The 25305-nt window shown below is 42.0% G+C and overlaps 1 protein-coding gene across 2 annotated transcripts; it reads right to left on the reverse strand.

Annotated features, from left to right (window-relative positions):
* Window positions 1–16223: 16223 nt before the first annotated feature.
* On the reverse strand, window positions 16224–24513 carry LOC108667595 (polymerase delta-interacting protein 2). Of its 2 annotated transcripts, none has more exons than XM_018154639.2 (7): window positions 24320–24513; window positions 23823–23981; window positions 20139–20346; window positions 19091–19280; window positions 18404–18576; window positions 17543–17748; window positions 16224–17173 (listed from the first exon to the last, which is right to left on the reverse strand). In XM_018154639.2, exons 1-7 carry the CDS (start codon window positions 24442–24444, stop codon window positions 17056–17058), a joined length of 1179 nt encoding a protein of 392 aa, XP_018010128.1. In that variant the 5' UTR covers window positions 24445–24513; the 3' UTR covers window positions 16224–17055. The 2 variants fall into 2 exon arrangements, with proteins under 2 accessions (XP_018010128.1, XP_018010126.1); XM_018154637.2 differs by having other exon boundaries at window positions 20139–20370.
* Between the last annotated feature and the right edge of the window lie 792 nt (window positions 24514–25305).

Below are 25305 nucleotides of genomic sequence, written 5' to 3' on the forward strand. Positions count from 1 at the left end.
GCCCGCATCGCCACAGCCACGACACAGCATTGCCCTGCATCACCACAGCCGCGACACAGCATTGCCCCGCATCGCCACAGCCAGCATCGCCACAGCCGCGACACAGCATTGCCCCGCATCGCCACAGCCGCGACACAGCATTGCCCCGCATCGCCACAGCCGCGACGCAGCATTGCAGGCAGTTATTTGCAGTTGTTATCACGCTGCTTACAAGGACCAATCTTCTATTTTTCTGAGAAACCGAATTATTAGCTGACACGTTTGCGTGCAATTCTTCAATTGACAAAGTTAACAGATGTTGACAGCAAAGAACAAGACGAAAAACGACATCCGTCATTCATATCGACGGAGTTAAACACACGGACAGAAATAAGGCTCTGCATCTCAGAGCATCGAATTCTCAGATCCCTGAGACCGGCAGTTAAGTGTAAAATCTGACTGAACTCGCATGTTAGTTTGGCTGTCACCAAGCCTTGGTCCCGTAATCACTCCAACGACATATTTGTGGCTAACATGTCCCAAGCCTCATTAATTGTGTTCTTGAGGCAAGGGGCGGCTTTCAGGTGGCCGGAGAATAGCCAGCGGTCAGCCGGCGTTAATGTGCTCCACCCGACCGCTTATCAATGTCCAGTAGTGAAAGGCGAGCACATGTGGTGTGACACGCCAGTGATACGTTCTGATACGTCCACGCTTATGAATAATTATGGGCTACCTGTGGACGGTATGGAGGTTGACAGCCATGCATGTATCATGATCGCAGGGGAAGAAAAAAGTTTAATTTATGGTGGACTCCAATCAAGGCCATACTGGCACGTGCAGCTGCGCCTCAGCAGACTGGCACGTGCAGCTGTGAAACATGGCACTAGAGAGCAGGTGCGCCCAGCAGCTGCCGCGTGTTGCTACGAGGCATGGCACTAGAGAGCAGGTGCGCCCAGCAGCTGCCGCGTGTTGCTACGAGGCATGGCACTAGAGAGCAGGTGCGCCCAGCAGCTGCCGCGTGTTGCTACGAGGCATGGCACTAGAGAGCAGGTGCGCCCAGCAGCTGCCGCGTGTTGCTACGAGGCATGGCACTAGAGAGCAGGTGCGCCCAGCAGCTGCCGCGTGTTGCTACGAGGCATGGCACTAGAGAGCAGGTGCGCCCAGCAGCTGCNCACATCATGGCGTTGCGTCTCGAGTGTAGGTCGTTGAAGTGGAAGAGTTCCTACCAACAAAGTGAGATCGATAGCTCTGCCCTCTGACTGATAAGCTGCGTCGTCAATATGATAACTCACGACTATCACGGCGCGACAAAGCTACGGAAAACATGCGCTTCCAACTTCACCTGCATAACATGTCGAAATATAATATCCTCAAAACAATTACCGTTTTGCCCTAAAAATAATAAAATTTTCATTTACCTAAAAACATAATGAAAAACAGTTCGTTAATTGCAGCGTTTCGATTTCAGTGCTAGCGCGTCTTAAACTATGGCACTCGTTTATAAATTAATGACGTCCATTAAACAACAACAAACAATACGATCAACTTACATTAATTTGTAAACATTTGAGGCATTTATTTTAGTAACACCGCGTAAGTGCGTTTAATTGTTTTCGGCAATAATCCCGCATATGTAAATGATGAAGCCGAGCCAATATGCAACGTATCTTCTAGGAAATATATTTGTAGGTCGTCATCCAAAATTTATTTCATGACAGACTCCACTAAAATCATTTCCTATTCCTACGTACAATGAATGACAACCTCACTACTCGTCATAATAAATCATTCCCCTGAAGCCTTGCGTTCAAAGGACGAAGCAACATCAAAATATTTTCTCATTCAGCCTTCAAGTCGATGCAAGATAACACTTGCATCGAGGGAACTGCCGTTCCAATACAAACATCGATATAGTCGGCCGAAGGTTATTAAAATATGCAAGTAACACGAAGCAAATTTTAGCGCTAGAACTTCTCTAACTTTACACTGCAGTTCAAAGCAGCTATATTTTATGCATAGCGCAGGGGCGGACATGACAAATTGAACGAGTTTCGAAACTCTACACCATACACTCTGAAAAACAAAAGGCTCATAGTGTCTAAATAATGATTTGGTAATCTTTTAACCACAGTACGAGTACAGAGCGGAAAAAGCACAGATAGGTACGGACTTTGCCGAGCCAAACTGCGTCAGGATGACCCATACATGCTCAAGAAGTGCATGGTTACTAGGACATCGTCTCGGTTATTTCTCTGCGTATATAGGCTGCTCAGCTTGTTTGTTTGCACAGGGAAGCCTCCCGTGGGTGTCGTGCGCTTCGTGTAGCGCATACCAGCGCATTGTAGCGGCTCCTCTAGCGATGGTCATTTACGCATCACACGCCAGCCATATTGGCTGAGAATCTGACACTGAATAATAGTTTCATGATAATGAAACAATTTTTAGCGCATTTTCTCATTTATGGAAAAAATTCACTATTGTGCTCGCCATTTCCGTCTGTCTGTCTGTCTGTCCGTCCGTCTGTCCGTGACCTCAAGTTTTCGTCGACGAGAAAATGCGCTCTCTGTCACTCACTGCAGTGAGTACTGAGTTATATTTTTTCATTAAATGATGGTTTCACTCATTTTATTATATTATTTCAGTGAACAAACAAGGCTCATTATCGTGGATCCTCGCATGTTTCGTATACCCTAAGTCCGTTCGCAGGTAATGAAGCAACACAGACACCGACACGTGTGTCTCTAGTGTCTAATACATAAGTCTTCGTCTCTAGTCCAAGTGTTAATTTTGGTTTTATCCTGGAAGTTACATCTCCATTATTTACACCAAACATTACAAGCCATTGGTGCCAGCTAAATAATCTATGGCTGCCATTTTAAGCTTCCATCATCTTGGCAGAGACCTCCACCATCCCGGCAGAGACATCCACCACCCCGACAGAGACATCCACCACCCCGACAGAGACATCCACCACCCCGACAGAGACATCCACCACCCCGACTCCACCACCCCGACAGAGACCTCCACCAATCACGCCACATCAGCAACATATTAGCGTCATCTCCAGCCCCCGCTCTAGGGCCGACTCTCATCCCAGCTTCGAACAACAGGCGGATTATAGGTGGCCGGCTGTGGGCCGCTCTTCCCTGAATTGTGATCTATTTTTAAATGGAGACTAGCCGCCGTAAAAAAGAACTTTTAAGCCAAATCACGAACGTTTCAATCTGCCAGGCAATCTTCGTCTGTTCAAGCAATAGGCCTGAAAACTTTACAAAATATGCGCGTTTTCCTCATTAACTTCATCACTATTAAAGATGCTTGAAAATGCGCTGGAAAGTCGCTCAGCATGGCTTTGTAACGCAATAAGAACAGCTAAATTTCAAATATTTATAAATTAAGATAGTTCCTGAGCGGTAATTAATAGTTGAACAATCATAAATTTAACTTCATCTTCAAATATTATACGTGGAAAATAAGAAGAAAACAAGAAGTCACTGGGGAAAAATAAGCCGTATTGACCACCACATTAACCATTCCTCACTAAAAATAGCTGGTGTGTTCTCCTGCCTTGGTGATGCCTCATCTTTCTGGGAAGCTCCAGAACAATTCCATTTTCTAATTTGCATTCAATACGACAGGTTATTAGCGCACACTGCTACCGAGCTCGGTTATTGGTGCTAATAAGATGCTATTAATTGACTGCCAGCACGAGAGGGTTTAATGAACGCTTGCTTATCACAAACTCGCGAATACGAGATCGCAGTACAACACACGAGTGCCATGAACAACATAGAACACACGAACAATACAACACATTACATTAATGAAATAGAACACACGGACACACACACACCCTAGAACACAAAAACGCTACAAAACACACACAACCTAGAACACACAAACGTCGTCTAGAGCACATGATCAAACGAGAATGTATGAATTTCGGACACAGGTGATATTGGGTGACATCAGCAACAGGTGTTCTGGCATAACTTATTACCTGGACGCTTAGCGGGGGCCGGGGCTGCTATAGCTTCCTCGCTCTCAGGGAGAGCAGCAGATAAAAAGATAATGACTCACCGAGATGAGGCCATATCAAAAGGTGGGGGTGGGAACAAATGGCATAGGAAGAAAATTTTATTCAACAGAAGATAAGGCCGCAATCAAGGGTTGAAAAAAAGCATGGCACAGATAAAAATCTATCAATATACCTATATAAAAGACCACATTCAAAGATAGAAAAAAACGGGAGAATGAAGAAAAATCCGCTAAAGCAGCATGATAAGGGCCTATCTAAAGGGAACGAAAAGCTACGAGCAAATAAAAATTTAGTCACAACCATTAACACGAAGACGTTAATTTAAAGCGTCAGCCTTAGCATCTCGGCAGAACTGGAACATAGCCTCCAAATATCGAGTATATGAAGGATCTATTCAATTACAGATGTTAGAGCGACTTTTTAATAACTGCTTACTAATAAATTGAAACCACCCATTGTAGCGGACACTAAGCATCTTGCAAAAGTTTGCAGCGACCGAACATAACTAGCGTTAGCCTCATAGTTCGTTGCAGCTCACGGACAAATCCAAATAAACGCAACCAAGTGAAGCAGCACGTGCCTACATAACACGTATCAATTGGGCTAAGAAAACGTGAATTATTGCAGGTGCAGCTAAATTTATATTAAGATTGATTTGATGGTGTTCATTTGATAAGCAGAGGTGGGCAGTAGCGCGCTACATGTAGCGGCCGCTACTAGCGGCCGCTACATTTTCAGTAGCGGTAGCGGCGCTACATTTAAGCAATTGTAGCGGTAGCGGTAGCGCTCGCTACATATTTAAGTAGCGATACGAGGTTTGGCCGCTTTAGATTTTACTTAGTAGTATTAAATATTATTTTAAAAACCAGCATGATACATATATACATAATATAAATTACAGAATAAAACTGTACGAAAGATTTCAGTGTAATGTTGTCAACCTCAGCCTGTTACTAGTGTCAACATTTTAGTTGCTACCAGAGGCCGCTACCAGAGGCCGCTACATTTTCAGTAGCGGTAGAGGCGCAACATTTAAGCCATTGTAGCGGCAGCGGTAGCACCCGCTACATTTAGAGCATGTAGCGGTAGCAGTAGCGGCCGCTAAATTTCAAAGTAGCGCTGCCCTGCTCTGTTGATAAGCTACTACCATCAGTGGTCACAATATAACACTAGGAGCTGTTAGTGGTCAGGCGCTACTACCATCAGTTAGTTAGTTTAGTGGCCACATGTTTACTAGCGCTTCAGCTATTTAGCTATCTCGCACCGAAAGTCAAGATGAGCATCACCAAAGAGGTGGAAGGTCTCAGTTATCAAAAGTTTCTCAAATCAAAAATTGTTCATCACCCACAAGGGGGCGGAAGGTCTCAATAGTCCAGCCCGCTGAAGCTGGCTCGAAAGAAGCAGCGTTAGCATCTCAAAGAGACGAAGTGACAAGGAGGGACAGGTGAAAAGCAAAAAAAAACGAAGACACTCGAACAAGAGGTCGCTTACACGGGACGTCGGCCACACACACGAGAGAGACAGAGAAGGAAATGTAAGGAATCCTACCTACATAATAACTTAATGCAAGGAATCCTACCTACATAATAACTTAATGTAAGGAATCCTACCTACATAATAACTTAATGCAAGGAATCCTACCTACATAATAACTTAATGCAAGAAATCCTACCTACATAATACCTTAACTCCACAACTGAGACCTGCAGTCAGACACCGCGAGCTCAGCGGTGGGGCGCTCAGGAACAATCCCCCTAGGAACGCGAAATCCCATAGGACTTCTGACGAGCACAGACACCCGTCAGAAGTCCCCCCTGAGGGATCTACTACCATCAGTGGTCACAATATAACGCTAGGAGCTGTTGGTGGTCAGGCGCTACTAACATCAGTGGTCACAATGTAACGCTAGGGGCTGTTGGTGGCCAGGCGCTACTAACATTAGTGGTCTCAATATAACGCTAGGAGCTGTTGGTGGTCAGGCGCTACTTACATCACTGACACAGGCACACTTAAAATTGTAACGATCCAGAAAACAGCCGAGTGGATGACCGGGAGACGCTGACATGAGAGGAACGGAGAGTGGATGTGCATGGCTGTGTTCTGCATTTACTGATATCATTGCAGTAGCTGACAACTGAGCTGATGCTGATATGAAAATAAAATGAGGTAATCGTTGAAGCTGACAAGCAGCTCAACTTATCCCCTCGCTGAAGCTGACAAGCAGCTCTGCCGAAGTCAGTCGAGCTGCTGCCGCGATGTCGCATCGATCGCAAGAAGGATGAGGTGCGGAGCGGCTATTTAAACCTGAGCAATAATTGATGGCAGCGCCGCGATGACGGAGCGTCCACACATTGCGCTGCCACAGCGGCGGCCGAGACTTGCCGGGTCCACACATTGCGCTGCCACAGCGGCGGCCGAGACTTGCCGGGTCCGCACATTGCGCTGCCACAGCGGCGGCCGAGACTTGCCACGTCCGCACATTGCGCTGCCACAGCGGCGGCAGAGACTTGCCACGTCCGCACATTGCGCTGCCACAGCGGCAGCCGAGACTTGAGGTGACGCTGAAGAAAAACCACTTCAAGCTTGACCATCTATAGCGGTTGCCGCCTGTTTGCGGAATAATATTCTACCAGAGTCGCCAGTTGATTCTACACAGACGTGTTCTTATGGAAATACGAGTTAACTAATTTGTTAGTTAACGTGGACCCGCCCATTCCGTCCCACACGTCCACCTACTCACAATATTCCTACCTGCCACTCATGTGGGACTGTCTCTTATACACATCTAGATGTGTATAAGAGACAGATCAAAAGGTGGGGGTGGGAACAAATGGCATAGGAAGAAAATTTTATTCAACANTGTAGACTCTAGCGCCCTCACTTTATTTCAGTCGTCCCTCCAAACAGCGAGCAATTAGCGACATAAAACGGGCCTGAACAAAACTCCCACTATCTAATGGAAAAATAACACTCAACCTTTCAAAGTTTTTTCTATAGATCTGCCAAAATATTAAACAATTTTTCATATGACAGATTGAAGTAGGTGTTCGTGTCACTATAACATTTGTTGGCCACCTTTCTTGGATGTTCTCTATTTGAAAATAAAAATCAGGCTATATTTTGTTTCTGGACTGATCGTATTTACGTTATTTTATTCAAACCTTCCAAATTTTAATCAGTGGTTGTCAGTTTTATTGACGGCCGACCAATATGTTATAAGTTAAATTACTCAAGGGTTATGTATATATAAATTAACCAATCAATCGGCTCAATTTCAAGCAAACACAACAGTACTACTGATCGCCTGTACCTGTACTGCAGTTTCTGACAGTGTACGGCAGTGTACTCCTTCGCCTGCACTGCAGTTTCTGACAGTGTACGGCAGTGTACTCCNCTGCAACAATAGAGCATCGCTGCTGCATTCACTGCAACAATAGAGCATCGCTGCTGCATTCACTGCAACAATAGAGCATCGCTGCTGCATTCACTGCAACAATAGAGCATCGCTGCTGCATTCACTGCAACAATAGAGCATCGCTGCTGCATTCACTGCAACAATAGAGCATCGCTGCTGCATTCACTGCAACAATAGAGCATCGCTGCTGCATTCACTGCAACAATAGAGCATCGCTGCTGCATTCACTGCAACAATAGAGCATCGCTGCTGCATTCACTGCAACAATAGAGCATCGCTGCTGCATTCACTGCAACAATAGAGCATCGCTGCTGCATTCACTGCAACAATAGAGCATCGCTGCTGCATTCACTGCAACAATAGAGCATCGCTGCTGCATTCACTGCAACAATAGAGCATCGCTGCTGCATTCACTGCAACAATAGAGCATCGCTGCTGCATTCACTGCAACAATAGAGCATCGCTGCTGCATTCACTGCAACAATAGAGCATCGCTGCTGCATTCACTGCAACAATAGAGCATCGCTGCTGCATTCACTGCAACAATAGAGCATCGCTGCTGCATTCACTGCAACAATAGAGCATCGCTGCTGCATTCACTGCAACAATAGAGCATCGCTGCTGCATTCACTGCAACAATAGAGCATCGCTGCTGCATTCACTGCAACAATAGAGCATCGCTGCTGCATTCACTGCAACAATAGAGCATCGCTGCTGCATTCACTGCAACAATAGAGCATCGCTGCTGCATTCACTGCAACAATAGAGCATCGCTGCTGCATTCACTGCAACAATAGAGCATCGCTGCTGCATTCACTGCAACAATAGAGCATCGCTGCTGCATTCACTGCAACAATAGAGCATCGCTGCTGCATTCACTGCAACAATAGAGCATCGCTGCTGCATTCACTGCAACAATAGAGCATCGCTGCTGCATTCACTGCAACAATAGAGCATCGCTGCTGCATTCACTGCAACAATAGAGCATCGCTGCTGCATTCACTGCAACAATAGAGCATCGCTGCTGCATTCACTGCAACAATAGAGCATCGCTGCTGCATTCACTGCAACAATAGAGCATCGCTGCTGCATTCACTGCAACAATAGAGCATCGCTGCTGCATTCACTGCAACAATAGAGCATCGCTGCTGCATTCACTGCAACAATAGAGCATCGCTGCTGCATTCACTGCAACAATAGAGCATCGCTGCTGCATTCACTGCAACAATAGAGCATCGCTGCTGCATTCACTGCAACAATAGAGCATCGCTGCTGCATTCACTGCAACAATAGAGCATCGCTGCTGCATTCACTGCAACAATAGAGCATCGCTGCTGCATTCACTGCAACAATAGAGCATCGCTGCTGCATTCACTGCAACAATAGAGCATCGCTGCTGCATTCACTGCAACAATAGAGCATCGCTGCTGCATTCACTGCAACAATAGAGCATCGCTGCTGCATTCACTGCAACAATAGAGCATCGCTGCTGCATTCACTGCAATAATAGAGCCATGATCACCATATGACTGGACCATATATACATGATCATCATGCAGACATGAAAACTACCTAATTTTATCATAGTTATCAAGTGTATACAGACTACACGTGATTATAATATCTATATGTGTACCTCTACCAAATGTATAGTAGATATACATTCCTGTTTGATTCATACAATATACAAGTCAGAGATATTGTACAGGGTTGCATGATAGCGTGGCAATGAGAAGCTGTGGCCGCAGGTGTGAGTCACATCTGCTGGGCCGGCATGGAGGTGGCCATGGCCACTGGCCATCACGGCATGGAGGTGGCCATGGCCACTGGCCATCACGGCATGGAGGTGGCCATGGCCACTGGCCATCACGGCATGGAGGTGGCCATGGCCACTGGCCATCACGGCATAGAAGTGGCCGCGATATCATTGGCCATGCCGTAAGTGTGGTGGCCACGAAACGGCCTCGATGGCCCAAAATCATTCAAGTTTGACTCAAGGCTATAATCAATTTACAATCTTTAGGCTGTCGCTACGAAAAAGATTTCCTACTTTTTAAACAACTTATATACGAAATCTTTTTCCCGCATTTAGCTATAGCACTAGAAATGCACAATTCCAAACAGATTTTACAAAACTTATCTGTATAATAATATGAACATATCCACAACAGCTGTTGCAGCTTACGGCAAATGCAGTTTCGTGCCTGAAATTTATATCACTCATCTGAAAGTATTACTCTTTTTCGTTACTTTAATTTCAGTGAAAAAGCAAAATTAATCAAACTGGAATTTAGTTGGGCAATCAAGTAACACATTTAAGTTGTAACTTTAATTTCGTTTTCAAATCTTGCGGTTTTATGAACAAACATACGCGCCATAATTTGTACCACCGTCAATGACACTTGAGTCGCCACTCAGCAGACGCTGTACTAAACTCGCCGCTCGTCAACAAGAATCGTACTGGTCGAAACTAAGATCCGGAGGCCTCGATCACCACATAATAACTACAGAATTGTATGGATCTAATTAAAAAGTCAAGGTTAATTTATATGTACAAAATAGATCGTTTCTAGCATAGGCCGGCGACTTAAATGCCGTAGCGATTTAAAAGGCCTTTCAGTTGACAGAAATACTGGTCAGAACTAAGATAATGGAGGCCTCGATTACCACATAATAACTACAAAATTGTATGGATCTAATTAAAAAGTCAATGTTAATTTATATCTATACAATATTTCGTGTCTATTATGGGCCGGCGACATAGGTGCCATGGCGATTGAACAGGCCTTGCAAAGTTGCAGTTGACAGAAATCTCGCGGCTCCAGAAATCCGGCTCCCATGGTAGAGATTTTCAACGCCGGGATCAAAGTTCCGGTGAACAATCATCCAGTACATTCCTCAAAGTTTCCTGATCTAATTTAATGCCATAGTATGCCATTTTAAGGACATGAAGGCATCATTACAATTGGTACTTTATCGTATTTTTAGGCCGTGTTGGAAGTCAATTAGCGAGGCTATAACTACTACATACCTGATCATGAGGTTAAGTGCTGGCTGAAGACGCTGCTGGTCGCGGCATGTTCACTGCACCACGTAAATGGTAAACACTTATGAAGCCTAAAGGCAAGATTACACTCACTCTAACACCACAGGCCATTCATACATTTGATGATAGGCCAGCAAAACCCAATGATTTATTTAATTGCACTAAAGCCACCACTGATAACTTGTAACACAAAGCACTGAAACCACTACACAGCAGCTGAATATAAATCATAAACTCTTAAATAATTACAATAAATTTCACAATTCGCCTCTTAAACAGCTGAAAATTATTAAAAAAGAAAGACGTGGAAGCGCGATCGACACTCCCACACGTGAACACTGCTGATGCACAACTGAGGGTGAGACGTAAGATCAATGCACTGCCGAGGAGTAGTCCTACCTGGCGCAAGATGTCGTACACTCGCCCTACAAACCAAAATATTTCCGGACAAAAGGAACCCTACCCAACCACAGAGGCACTCGCCCCAGCTCAAAAATGGCTTCGTTCATATTGCAACGAATATTGTATAATCATGCTGTATAATCCATTATGGGGATGAGTTATTCTCACATTATTTTTCTGGAGCTCGATGATTTATTCTGTTTATAGAATATGTGTCCTTGTGGTTACAGTTCAGAGTACGTGGAATGGAGCAGTGGGTTGCGGGTTTGATCCCAGCTACCTGTGACAATTCTCGTCGGAAGCTGTGAGGTGGCCGGGCGGTTAAACACAGGGTCGTAAAAAACCTGAGTCTCTTATCGACCCCGGGCTTTATTAAATACCCCAAGGTTATATTGGAAAAATCCTGGCGAACAGGGTAAAAAAATCCCTTATTTTTCAGCTCAAAATCCTTTTCAGGTATGTTGATTATTACAAATTTTATGCTAGAGAGTATCAAGTATTAACCTTAATTACATTTACCATAGTTTATAAGCTTGAGAGATTAAACTCAAAAGAAGTCCTCAATAAAACTGGCATTATTTTTAACCAAACATGTTTAAATGAAGGGCTCTACCCTAAATATACATAGTTTATAATCAAATAATTTTAACTTTGTCAATAGTGAGCCAGTGATCTATTATTATCTTGTTGTATCACAAAAGTGACCCATCTGTGTCAGAAAACAAATCAATGTCAAAAATATGTATTGAATCAATTAACCAAGTTCTGCAGTTTTCTTGTTTCTCAAAACTCATATTTTGCAAGCCTCTAAAAAATTCAGTTGTTTTTACCTTAAGTTTTGAAAAATTGGAATTTATGCCAATCTTAGAGGTTTCTACGTACTGTAATTTCCGTCAGTACTTTCCATTTATACTTCAGTAATTACCATGCTTGTATTGCTACTACCTACGAGGGCTGCTAACTATACGTTGGAACCTAAATTATTCAAATAAAAAAAATTAATTAACTCAGTACTCACTGCAGTGAGTGATAGAGAGCTCATTTTCTCGTCGACGAAAACGTAAAGTCACGGACAGACAGACGGACGGACGGACATGACGAGCACAATAGCACCTTTTTTCCATATATGAGAAAATGCCCTAAAAAATACATTTTCGTATCAAAACCTAGCATGCAGAAAAAACCTACTAGCAAAAATGTCTCTCAGTGCATTATTTCTTTAAAAACAATACATACCTAGACAGTTTGGTCTTCCTTTTTCATTACCAGTCCTTTTTTGTGAAGAATGTTAAGATATGATTCTATTTAAAGATCCAAATTATCAAGTGGTTGGTTATATTTATACATACATTACAAAACCGACAAAAGTCTATTGACTTAGCTTCCCTCATTTCAGATACTTGACTGTGTGCGTTTGTAACGCCTAATTTTTTTAAAACTTCTTTTGTGAACTTTTGAGTTGATTAAAGAAAATCAAATAATATCAAACATGAAGTTATAGTCTCAAAAGGCATAGTGTATGAAAATATAAATGAGAAAATAATTGTTTTGGAATTAATTTGGGTGTATTTCTATTTCATATTGAGAAACTACTAAATTAAATTAACACCATTGTTGAAGTTTATATTAAACCTTTTGTTCTGGTAGGGCTAACATAAAATAGATACAATGAATCTCTGTGAACTCTATTTCTCTAGCCGTGACGTGACAAAAGTTACTAAGACTTTAGACCAAAGAATTTAGACAAAATCACAAAATGGGCTTTGAGATGAAGGAGATTCTGGAGGTCGCTTATCGATGTCATGTCATTGTGATGGATTCTAATTGACCGTAGAGCAAGTTTGTATCACCAATAAAAATTCATAGTGAGTGGGATTTGCTAGGACTCAAATATATGTAGACTTTATATAGAGGCTTGCAGTATACGTACTTATGAGATGACTGTTTTTGTTCAATAAAGCCTAATAGATATTTCCTCGGTAGCTTCTATCCAGTATTATTGTTTGTGGAGTTCAAACCCATAAATTTAGTTTGATGCTTTCTTACGTTTCTTTAAAACCCACCTTTCACTCTGCGAGTTTTTCTTCAAAATCCCGGATTTTTACCTTAAAAAACCAAGCCCGGGTGGGCAGCTCCCAGATGCAGGTGCCCAGTGTAACCCTTGTTAAACACAACAATATTAATAATAAATAATAATAGCGATTTCAGCGTTTAGTAGGCCGTAAGCCTGTCGCCGTTTCTTAACATCGCAGAACATTCACAGCTTTTGCGGTCTCGAACACGCAACTCACTGCTACAATTCTGCTGTGCTTAACCGCCCGGCCTCCTTGCCGATTCTGACCAGAAACTGGCGCACAGAGCTGGGATCGAACCCGCGCCTCTCTGCGCCAATCTTGGTACTCTGAACTGTAAACACTGGGCCACCCTGCCCAGTATATTTTATTGTAGCAGCGAGTTGCAATAAGCAAGCAACGAATTAATCTGTGAAAATTCTGTCATGTTCTGAATCAACGAAAGGTCAACAGGTCTAATCAACACTGACACCGATGTTGCCATATACTAGTAGACCTGACCTGTATACGATAACATACCAAGTCTCACTCGAGGCAGATAATTCGATAAAGGTTTAATATGTCGCGGGATTCGCTAACGTTTTATCTTTCTTTGCCCTAGAATATTTTCCAAAAATATATGAATGCCATTTTTCAATTTTATTTCAATATATATTTTAGTTAGTTTGTAACATTTGGTTTCAGGACACCCATGTATAGACAATGGTTCCGAAAATTTTTGTGTTCGCGTACCACTTGAAGGTCCTGGATCGCCACGCTGAGTCGCGTAACACCAAACAACACTACAAGCCAACGTGTGGTGCTATTAATCAATTATTATCAATATTATTACCCAATTCGTTCATAATTATATCCATATTGTATAGGATACGGGTCATCGTGACACGTCGAGACACACTGGCAGCTGAGAGTGACACGAGTTGTCCTGGTATTCAAAATATCAAGATCAATATTCCGCCTGGTGAAGTAGCGAGATTTATCGAGTTCATCAAAATCTCGTCACGTGATGAAAGATGACCGAGACGTATCATGTTCATCAATATATCGTCACGTAAAAAAAGAAGATCGAGATGTATCATGTTCATCAATATATCGTCACGTAAAAAAAGAAGATCGAGACGTATCATGTTCATCAATATATCGTCACGTAACAAAACTAACATATCGCAAGTTTAGTTCAATGGCGGAGAGGGGAGCACGCGTCTTGACCTTTTTCAACACGCGATTTCAAATTCAAAAGTGTCATGCAAACCCTGACGAACTGATGCTCACGGTTGCACCACATGCACTCAATACACGAGAGTACATGCAGCTGTATCATTACACTCATTTTCCTTCAGTAAACCGCGTAGACAATATAAGATTATGTAATTTGTTTCTTCCTTTGTCTGAAATTATCCATTTAACTATGATTTTTTTCTTCAAAATTCAGTGACACCAATCGTTCAGAAGCGACCGAGCCATGAAGCGCGTCAGTCAGGACGAGAGTAGTTGAGTAGAATAGTCTTGGTTCTCGAATATTAATTAAGAACTCAATTAATTATACCATAGTTAATTAAGAACTCAAGAACTATGGTATAGAACTCAATAAAACGATCAAATTATTGGAAAAAATATACAATCATATTCAGCTTTTTAAATCTTTATTTCGAATCAATCGATTTACTCGTTATACTATACATGACCAAGCGATTGACGATTCGAAAACGTACTAATTTCTATAAAAAAATTACCTCTGTAAGAAGTCTAAGTTTTTTCAGCAATGCAATCACTAGCCAGGCTCCGTACAAGATCGTGAATAAAACATTTATTATCATTGAAAAGAAGTTGAAAAACTCAACTACATCACAAAAATCCGAACAACTGATAAGAGAAATAAAATATTGTCTCGGCTAAACATAGTTCAGAGCGCCTAAAGCTGAGACTAAGAGCAGTGTTTTCAAATATAATTAAGAGTTCTTAGCTATCTCAGCCAATCACTGACATGTTTTCGCAATAAATCCACCAATCACTGACGGCTTTTCACACTAAATCCACCAATCACAGTCGAGAAATCGGACGCTACGTATACTTAGGCAATTTTTGATAGCACGACATCCCTCTGCCAGCCGCCTTCGTAAACTGCAGCGCCAAACTTGAGATGAAACTTGACCGGGCTGACAATTCTTGATAAAATTAGACTATAGTTGGGCTAAGCTCATAGGGCCATCAGCGTGTTGGGCTGTTACATCAACTTATTGAGGGTGATACATCAGCATGTTGGGATGATGCATCAGCGTGATGGCATGGAACATGTTAGCGTGAACAGTTAGTATAATACAAGATACGAGATTACGGATGAACGTCTTTAGGTTACATTCGTTTCCATAGCAAAGGAGTGGTGGTACATAGCAGCCCAGTATACGTTACAACTACGTTAACAACGCAAACGGCGTTCACAAATGAGTTCTACAGAACTGTAAACACGAAATACTAATGAAAGAACTTCAAGCACCCCGTTGAGATTCTCAAACAAATTATTAAGTAGACCAAGTCTGGCTATTGCAACCAAACTTAACGCTTGCCTAGCATTCGCAGTGGCATTAAAAAAGTCTAATGCATCATTCTTCTGAAGGCTTTATTCGCAAAAATATTCATTTCCACTTGAACATGAACCTAAATAGCCTGTGCATGTAATTCAAACGGGGACATGCCAATAAAAGTCAATGTAGGGATCCATTTGTCGATGGATTATAGTCAATTTTACTGTACTGTTGGACAGTGAAGCACATTTTAATTGACGCGATTTGCCTGGATAAACACGCCATCGTTAGAGCTGAGCTCTCGTCGGCCGGCTGCCAGGAGGTCACTTGCTCCATTGCATTGCATCAAATTGATTAAATTTCTTTCATCAATAAAGTATACGATTCTCATGACGCAGTACGATAACCATGAAGACTCAAGAGCAAACATAACAAAGTTCAGGCAGTGATGGCCAGAGCTCGACCGCATCTATCGAGACTTGGACGAAGAAAGCAGAATGCGAGCGGAGTGGCAAGAGTGGCGCCTAAGCGGCAAAGAATGGCTGGCACGAGTGGCGCCTAAGCAGCAAGAGTGGCGCCCAAGCGGCAAGTGTGGCGCCTATGCGGCAAAGAATCGAATAGAACAAACTGCAAATACTAGTTTCTTTATAGCTCATTTTCTCATTTATGGAAAAAATGCACTATTGTGCTCGCCATGTCCGTCTGTCTGTCCGTCCGTCCGTGACCTCAATGTTTGCGCGAGAAAATGCGCTCTCTGTCACTCACTGCAGTGGGTACCAAGTTATATTTTTTCTTTAGTTTCCGCTCTCAGGTTCAAGTTCTGTCCGCTCAACAAGCAATTCAATTTAAAAAATCATGTATACGTGTCTTTAAAATATTTCCATTTTTGATGAGGACATGCGTATGAGACCATCGAAATAAGGCACCACGAGTGGCAACTTCACACGCAGCCTGAGTGGTGAGGACAAGTCTCAATTTATTCAGTGTCGCTAGCGCCAATTTACCCAAAATCACTTTTATCCGCTTTCAGTCACCTAGTTTCACTTAATCTTTCTCCAGTAACCAAATTAACCTACCTAGCTGTGTACTATTTAACCTAACTCCTAGCTGTGTAGCTTTAACCATCCACATCAGGATACGTGGGACGGTAACATAATTTTATTGCTTAACACAAATCCGGTGGAAAATTTCATCAAAGACCCACTCATCAAAACTGTACAAGTTCACTCAAAATAAGCTGTGGTTAGAAATACCAGCTTCTGCCTTCAGGGCATGAGCGGGAAAGACGATCTTGCATTTGAGTGGCCACCTTCACATTAGAGTGGCCGCCCTCACATTAGAGTGGCCACCCTCACATTAGAGTGGCTACTCCCGCATTGAAAAAAACACCCCTCAGGACTTTGCAGGCGCTACTTCTACAGAGAATAAGATCGACTGGATTGCCTTCTTAAAGACTCAACAGTATTTTTTAAATCCATTGATAATTTTTAACTAAAATGACCTAATAACACCATGTAACAACTCCAGGACGAGACAAGAGGTAAGGTTTGTGGTGGAGATGTCTACTGTGTACGCGATGTTCAGGAGTCGACGGCAGGGGCGGGGGGCGGCGAGTCGCCCTGCTTGCTCTCCAGCGAGAAGGGCGGGATGCGGCACTCGAACTCGTAGCCGTCCGCTCTCTCCATGCGAAACGTGCCCCTGCATGGACATTACGTCATCACACGCGTGCTAAGATTAATTAAAATCTCGCATATAAGCAAGCAGGCAGAACACGTAATTAAAATACACAGTCAAAATACAGAACACACATTCAAAATACAGTCCACGCAGTCAAAATACACTACACACAGTCAAAATACAGTAAACACAGTAAAAAAACAGTCAAAATACGCAGATAAATAGTAAGCAGAGCCATGCATTGAATTCTGAGCAAAGTGACGAAGGCATAACTTTCTGGGTACAAAGACACAGCATTCTTGTCACAACGCTCACGGCGCTGCCCTTGCACGGCACTTGATCAAGTCAACACAACAGAGACAGCAACCGCAGAGCAGGAGTACAGCCTACCACATGTGGCCGGAGGGGCTCTGGAGAGAGACGTGCGAGCTGTACTGGAAGGCGGGGTCCCGCTTCGTCAGGAGCGGCTCGCTGCCCACCACGCCACGTCCCCTCACCGTCTCCAGCGTCCCCGACAAGCTGAAGATCCGCCAGTGTCGCTCCCGCAGCTGCACGGCTTTCTCGCCAAGGTTCTCCAGCCGGATACAGTAGCGCCACTGAGGGAGGTGCTGGCATCAGGTAATACGTTCATGATGTGGTACATCAAGTATCATCATTGATCAGGTAATACATTCGGGGTGGCGCATTAAGTATCACAATTGATCAGTTAATACATTCGGGGTGGTAGGTCACGTAAAAATAAGTAATCAGCTAACTCAACGTTTGTGGTGGTGCATTATGTATAATAAGCGATCAAGTCTCTTGTTCGTATTGGTTAATCACGTAGGTCAAGTAACAGGGTCTCTCATTGACATCACGTCATTAAGCAAATTCAATGCTCCTGTGACAAGCACTTCGCAAACTTAGGCATCGTAACTCACTAGGTACATCGGCTAGGGTGATGGAATACTAACACTCGTTACAAGATCTGCACCCTCATACTATCGCCAGCGATTAGGCAAGTCGCCACAAACTCCGACAAAGTAGAATTTCCAGCAAATAAACTGGACCTTAATCCCTTGTGTCCGGGTTGTCCATTGACTGACCCAGGAGACTAAGTTCCTCTATGAGTGCCCGGCTGGTTTTCGTTCACTTCTATGCAACTCTACCGATTTTGGTTAGAATTATCTGACCCTGCCGCCGTTCACTTATATCCAACAGGCCCGGCGATGCCTCCTTCATCTCTATTGAAAGGGTTGCCTTCTGACTGACCCAGAAAACATCGTTGCTATGGGGGCTATGGGCCTCCCGGCAGCCCATGTAGAACGGGATGACGGTGACACGCACGCCTTCTGTCGTCTCCTTGTGTACGTCAGAGAGCTCCAGCCAGGGGTGGTTGCGCTTCTGCCACGCCTTCAGCGTGTCGCGCGCCTCAAACGGCGGGTCTGGAGCACACGAGATCATCACGAAAATCATTAAAATGCTCAGAAAGTCAATGGCCACCCAGTAAATGATGGTCAATGGTCAGCCAGTCAATGATGGTCAATGGTCACAAAGTCAACGATGGTCTGTGGTCACCTAGTCAATGATGGTCAATAGTCACCCAGTAAATGATGGTCAATTGTCACAAAGTCAATGATGATCAATGGTCACAAAGTCAATAAGGATGATGAAAGTATAGATCGCCGCTAATGACAACTATTATAACCTATACAACACTTCAGTCGACATTGCCCTCTTATTCTCTGCAGCAACACCTCAACCCATCCTTCTCTCCCACACTCTGAAGGCAACATCCCAACCCACCCGTGTCTGTCATTCTCTGCAGTAACACCCCCAACCCATTCTTCTCTCCCACACTCTGACGCAACATCCCAACCCACCCGTATCTGTCATTCTCTGCAGTAACACCACAGCCCACTTGTCTCGTCAACCTTCTGCAGCAACATCCAAACCCACCCTTGTCTGCCACGCGCTGCAGGAACTTGTAGAAGAGCTCGTGGTGTATGGGCCGCTCATTGAAGGCTGTGTACGGCATAACGTCCTCGTGCGCCACGTAATCTAGTCCCGGCACCGCGTACAGCGTCCGCCCGTTCTCTTGGTTGCCCAGAAACGTCACCGCCTCAGTCTGTGCCTTCTTCGTGTACTTCTGCACACATGAATTACTCTACATTACAACTCTGCACACACCTTAGTGATATGAGAACCTTCTTGTAACAGGTACCTGAGGTTCACCTTTAACATCGTCCACGGTCATGTACACAAGTACACAAAGGAAAGTCTGTACCATGACGAAGTCTCGAACCTCTGATAAAACTGCATCTGTCTGAGTGCCACTCATACCACTGTGTTGTATTAGTTATGGAGTACATAATATTTGAACAGTTAATTAAGGGCTCCCTGATTGTTCAACAAATGTATAGTTGTTACAAGGATATAGGTGCATCCTGAAACTATGAGGCTTTCTTTTAGAGAGCAACCAATAGCGGTAATTCTGTATTCACTAGACAATTGACTGTTGAATGATAAGTGTATTTATTTATACAGAGAAAAATGTCTATTACAAAAGGCACACCGGAAAATGAATAGAATAGTTTCACAAGGATGACTCAGCCTGCACTGCTACCCAACAAGGCTGGCAGAAATAATAATGCTGCAAAATCTTTCAGCAGTGAGAGGCGAGCATTTCCTCTATAATATGGAAGCAGCATTCAGGAAGTGACAATTTCATCAGAGCTCTGAATAAAAAGCACATTTTCCAGCTGTTGCTTCATGCCATCATGATTTGCATTATTTCGAGCCTATATTGCTAGATCACCACTAGCAATCTTATTAGGTATTGAAATTACTATCCGTTATAGAATAAACAAAAATTACTGAAATTAATCATAAAACAAATAAAATATAAAATAAAGAAAAAAAAACTTTTGTGAAAAATATCTTTATAAACCTTTCTATATAAAATATAAATAAAGCAAAATAACTTTATGCCGGCATCTATACTCACCAGAAACTGGCAGTCTCTGGAGTCGATGAGGACCTGGTAGTATGTGTGAGCCGTGCCCTTGATGTGGTCTTTGGTGATGTGTCCAAGGTACTCTTCATGAGGCGGTGAACCATGGTTCTTGGACATGAGGAGGTCTCCAGGGGCAGCAAGCGGGTCGTCCCACTCAGGAGGATCCCTGAAGGTGGACGTCTCTACGCTGCTGTCACTGCTGTATGGAGACCAAAGGCAAGAGCTGCAAACAACACAAACCGTCAAATATAAGCAAGAAACTTTCACTATAACTAGGCACTCACGGGTCACCCATTAGGGAATATATCAATGATATAAATGGCATATAAGTAAAATAAAAAACACATCCGTATAAAATCTAAATCCATGCATGGAAAGCTTGGAAAACACAGCAAAATTATTTTAAAAAGCAAAAATTAGGCAAGTGATGCTCGATCAAAATAAAATCTACTCAATGTATAAATAGAAAGAATGCATACAAAATGAATGATTAATAGAATGTATTCATTCTATAGAACAGTATGTATAGAATGTATTCATTCTAAAAATGTATTTATTACATGTAGGTATGGTATGAATCTATTCCTTCTATTAAAGTAGCAAAAAAATATTTATAAGGGTTTGAGTAGAGATAAATTATAAGAGGAAGACATCATCAATACAAGTACCAGGCAAAAGTATTGTGGGTTATAATAGGAATAACTGAAATGGGAAACAGGATCTAGTAGGGGAATCATGAAGAAAAGAAAACAAGGAGATAATGCAGGGCAGCTGGAGGGAGTCTGCAAACTAATCAGTTTCTGCAAACTAATCAGTTTCTGCAAACTAATCAGTTTCTGCAAACTAATCAGTTTCTGCAAACTAATCAGTTTCTGCAAACTAATCAGTTAACAAATTACTCAAGGCACCGATAAAATCAAGCTGCTGCATCCCACATCATGTGCTTACAAGTCTACATAAGTTGAATAAAAAACACAGAACGCACAATTCAATTTATCTATCGTTGATGGTTCAAAAAACGAGAAGAGTTGATGGATAGTCAAATATTTGATGCTAGAGTTGTTGGCAAACATTCACAAAATAATCAAACTGAACAAACAAATGCAATCAACTGCTGAATTGGTCTATGCAGGTGCTGATTAAAACAGGTTATGCAGTAAGCATGAAAATTAAGCTGAATGCTTTGACTTCACTCAATAATCAATACATTGACTTAGATAATAGATAAAGTTGAATTATGTCTTTTTGTCTGGGACTTGCAACTTTATGGAAGAATTAAGAGCTAAGAAAACACACGGGAGATTGCTGAAGCAAAGGCATATGTTATTATAGAGAAAAACAAAGCAATGTTACTCGTTATAGCGATGTTACTCGTGTTACTCGGTTACAAAGCAATGTTACTCGTTCCTGTGCTCCATGTGCAATGCCTGGACCCACAAACGGTTCTCCGGCCATCGCTNGCCTCCATCCAGTCGAGGTTCGGTCACCTGATCACACCATTCTTGGGTAATGGCATGATGCCTGCCGGTGCCTATGGAGAGGCCAAGCGGTCCCTCCGCAGGGAGACCGCCTCCCGCGTTGCAGCGACTGACGCCATAAACGCCGCTACCGCCGATTGCATCAGCGGAGGCCTCACTCCCTCGCCCCTACCGCTCAGCGCTATCCCAGCTCCGATCGGGATACTGCAGCTCCCTGGCGTCCTATTCCGCCAGGATCGAACGCTCCCTAGCTCTGCTAGCCCGGAGTGCGGGGATCCCCTCAAGTTTGTTCAGCACCTCTTTGCCTGCCCCGCCTTCCCCACGTCTCTCAGCGTCACCTCCCTGTGGGACAACCCCGTGGAGGCAGCGGCTTTCCTGGCCACCCTCCCTGCCTTTGCCCATCTTCCCCCTCTTCCGGTGCCTGACCCCCCGCCCACCACCAGAGCCTCCCCCCGGCAAGCGTGACGGTCGCAACGAACAACAACATTATAGAGAAATGTTAGAAATTTATTACCAACCATGGTTTTAACAGATAATTATACTTCAAAAAAAAAAAACAATCCTTAGTCTCATATTTAATTTATATAAAATATAGTCTTCATATATTAGTTAAATAAAAAATTCAATTAAGAGGAAAAAAAATTATTGAAAATCGGGTACTTTGAAGATTAGCTTTTGAGCCACAGCTGTACTTGCAGCAGCTGGAAGAAATAGATATGAAGGGTGAATGTGAACACATGAATTTTGACATCAGAGCTAGAATGTAGCTAAACATTAACCCCTTCAATGAGGAGTAGCTAAATCATGCTTTGCCAGTAACAAGGCAGGTAAAGCAATCAATGAAGGTTGAGGAGAGCAATTGACCATTTAGTCAAAAGTATAAATTACTTATGAAATACTTACTTACAGATTCATTTTAAATGCCAATGAATTTCTTCGACTCAGAGTGAGTACAGTATAGCAAGCCATAGAGTGAAGAAGACAAAACATAACACAAGTAACATTCATTAAAAATAATTTGTCCTTGCACACATCATAGACATTGTAGCAGAAAAGGGTCAGGAGTTATAGTACCGTAGGTACTTGATGCAAAAATCATAAATTATACATTTGGTAGCATAAATTAGAGAGTTTAGAACTTGTAGTACAAAGTAATAACTTATTGTGTTTGATGCAATAATAAAACGTGATTTATTTGAGGCAGAAAATGAAAAGTACTAGTATGTGAGATGAATACTAAACAGTTGTAATATTTGCAGCAGAAAAAATTACAGTGGCAATAATTGTAGCAGAAAAAATTAAACAGTGTAATATAATTTGTAACAGAAAAATTTAACAGTTTTAATAAGTTTGTAGCAGAAAAATTAAAAAGTTTTAATGTTTGTAGCACATATGATTCATGAATTTAAAAATTTATATCATTAAAATGTTGTGAATAATATGTTAAAACATAGAATTAAACTTTACAACACCAAGATGAACAATGATCTAAAAGATGTTTAAGTAAAATACATGTTTGAGGGCTCAGGTAAATTAAAATCACATTGAAAGACAGACAACAGGGACAACTGTGGTAAACAGGCTAGACCCAGATGAGTCTATCAAATTATAAAATGAACCCAATTTCTAATGGCCACTACAGCTCCACGCAAAAGGTTAGCCCCACCCCTTTAAAACATCATAACACATCGAGTTGTGTGAGTTTTATTGTGCAAATGGTGGCAAACAAATCGCCTTGGTCTCAGTAATCAAAATACAATAGACTGTTTTGAAAATGTAATTAGTAATGGAGATAATGAAAAACACATGTTTTTGCACCGACGCAAAAGGTTAGCCCCACTTTGTACACTTTGACGTTTTAGGCAAAACAAAACAAACGTCAGCTGCAAAACTAAAAAAGTCTACGCTGCGTCCTGTCCGCAAGAGTGCCAAACTTGCAAAGTGGGGCTAACCTTTTGCGTCAGTGCAAAAACACGGACCGCTTGATTTTTCCGCCAGTAATTAACTTTTTCACCAAATTTCACCTGCTATAAATTACTGAGACCAAGACGATTCGTTTGTCACCATTTGCATGTTGAAACTGGCAAAACTCGTTGTGTTATGATGTTTTAAAGGGGTGGGGCTACCTTTTTGCGTCGGGCTGTAAATGTAACGTACATTTGTTATAACTTATGTAGAAAATAAAAAAACAAAGTACCTGGCAGAAGGAGCATCTCTGTCGTAAACCTTGGCAATCCAGGGGAAGAGAATGACGCCTCTGTAGCCGAAGACACGGTGCAGGAACAGCTGGCCTGTGTCATACTTGCCTGACAGTTTAGGAACTTCAAACTTGCCAACTTCTGCCAGACGAATTGCACTGCAAACCAAATTACATCAAGCATTTTTATCAACATCAAATTTATGAGTTATCAGCAATTCTCATTTCCATTATTAGCATTAATGCTTTACATTATATATAGATGAGTAACCCAGGAGGCAGAAGGATATTTTTTGCTAGGATTTTTGCAATATTAAAAATGAGAACATGATATTTAATTAGTTTAATTAGTGATCTGCAATATGATTGATTAGTAATTATTATAAACAAACACATACATTGAATTAAAGTAGACGATTATATTTTGATCCACTTAATAATATGAACTAAAAATGTCTTTAAAATCTTGTTCAACAATAAAGTAAAGTATAAAATACCTCCATTGCAGTGATGATAGGCTGAAGTATCTGTTTATAGATGTGGAGAAATTGCCAGAGCCAGCAGCAAGCACTGACACTCTGAGGAATTTTGATGTTGGCAAACATCGAATTGAAAGAGCCATTTTAAAATACCTAAATCATCAAAAATTCAAGCTAAATAGTGAAGGGAAATCAGAAAAATGTCAGGGCATGAAAAATTCATTTATTTATTTAGAATATTTCTATTAAATTTGATACTGCAATTTTTTATTCAGAATTTTTATATATTTTAATTGAATTTTGAAACTTGTGGCTTTGAAATATTTTGATATATTCAAAATTGGTAAATCATAGTCAATCTAACTAATTGTTAATAACCAATATAAATGTAAAATTGGGCCAAAAACCTTTCACGTTCCTATAACACAAATCCTTATATCTATAATAATTTATAGTTAAATATTAAATTTTCCAATCTTATTCTATCTTGGATAGCAATTTATTGTCAATCAGGCCACATATAAATATTGACAGTGACCTTCCAAACTAGAAAATTAGGCAAAAACTGCTGGTGACTCACAAATGAGACTTATGTCTATGAGAGTCATGAGGCAAAAATGCCTATACTCATGGAGTCATGGTCATGGTTCATGGATTACACATCATATTTTGGAATACGGTATTGACAAAAGTTTTCCAGTACCATGTGAAAACAATTTTTCAATTTTTGAAAATTGCAGGCAAGGCAAGAGACAAAGAGCAGTGAAGAGTTATTTTGTGACATTTTTTGCAATATTTACAAAAGTAATTAGGCAAGAAGACTATTTGGAATATTGGACAGAATACCGTCAAACGGGGTAAAAAAGGACAGGTGGGATAAATCGGGATGCACGTCCCACATTTCGTAGAAATGTTGTAGTGCTCAGCTAAACTAATCAAAATATCGCAAAACTAAAAATAATGATGTAAGCTACAACATTTTTACTATCTACTATGTGTAAAGC

Source organism: Hyalella azteca, unplaced genomic scaffold, assembly GCF_000764305.2.
Source record: "Hyalella azteca isolate HAZT.00-mixed unplaced genomic scaffold, Hazt_2.0.2 contig12836, whole genome shotgun sequence".
Lineage (NCBI taxonomy): Eukaryota > Metazoa > Arthropoda > Malacostraca > Amphipoda > Hyalellidae > Hyalella > Hyalella azteca.

Excerpts from the sequence above, each read along its gene's own strand:
- LOC108667595 (XM_018154637.2), bottom strand. The coding sequence starts at position 24,444 with ATGGCTCTTTCAATTCGATGTTTGCCAACATCAAAATTCCTCAGAGTG. Across the intron at positions 20,371-23,822 it reads AGAGATGCTCCTTCTGCCAG|CTCTTGCCTTTGGTCTCCAT; the intron begins GTACTTTGTTTT and ends TGTTGTTTGCAG. Across the intron at positions 17,174-17,542 it reads AGCCCCTCCGGCCACATGTG|GGGCACGTTTCGCATGGAGA; the intron begins GTAGGCTGTACT and ends ATGTCCATGCAG.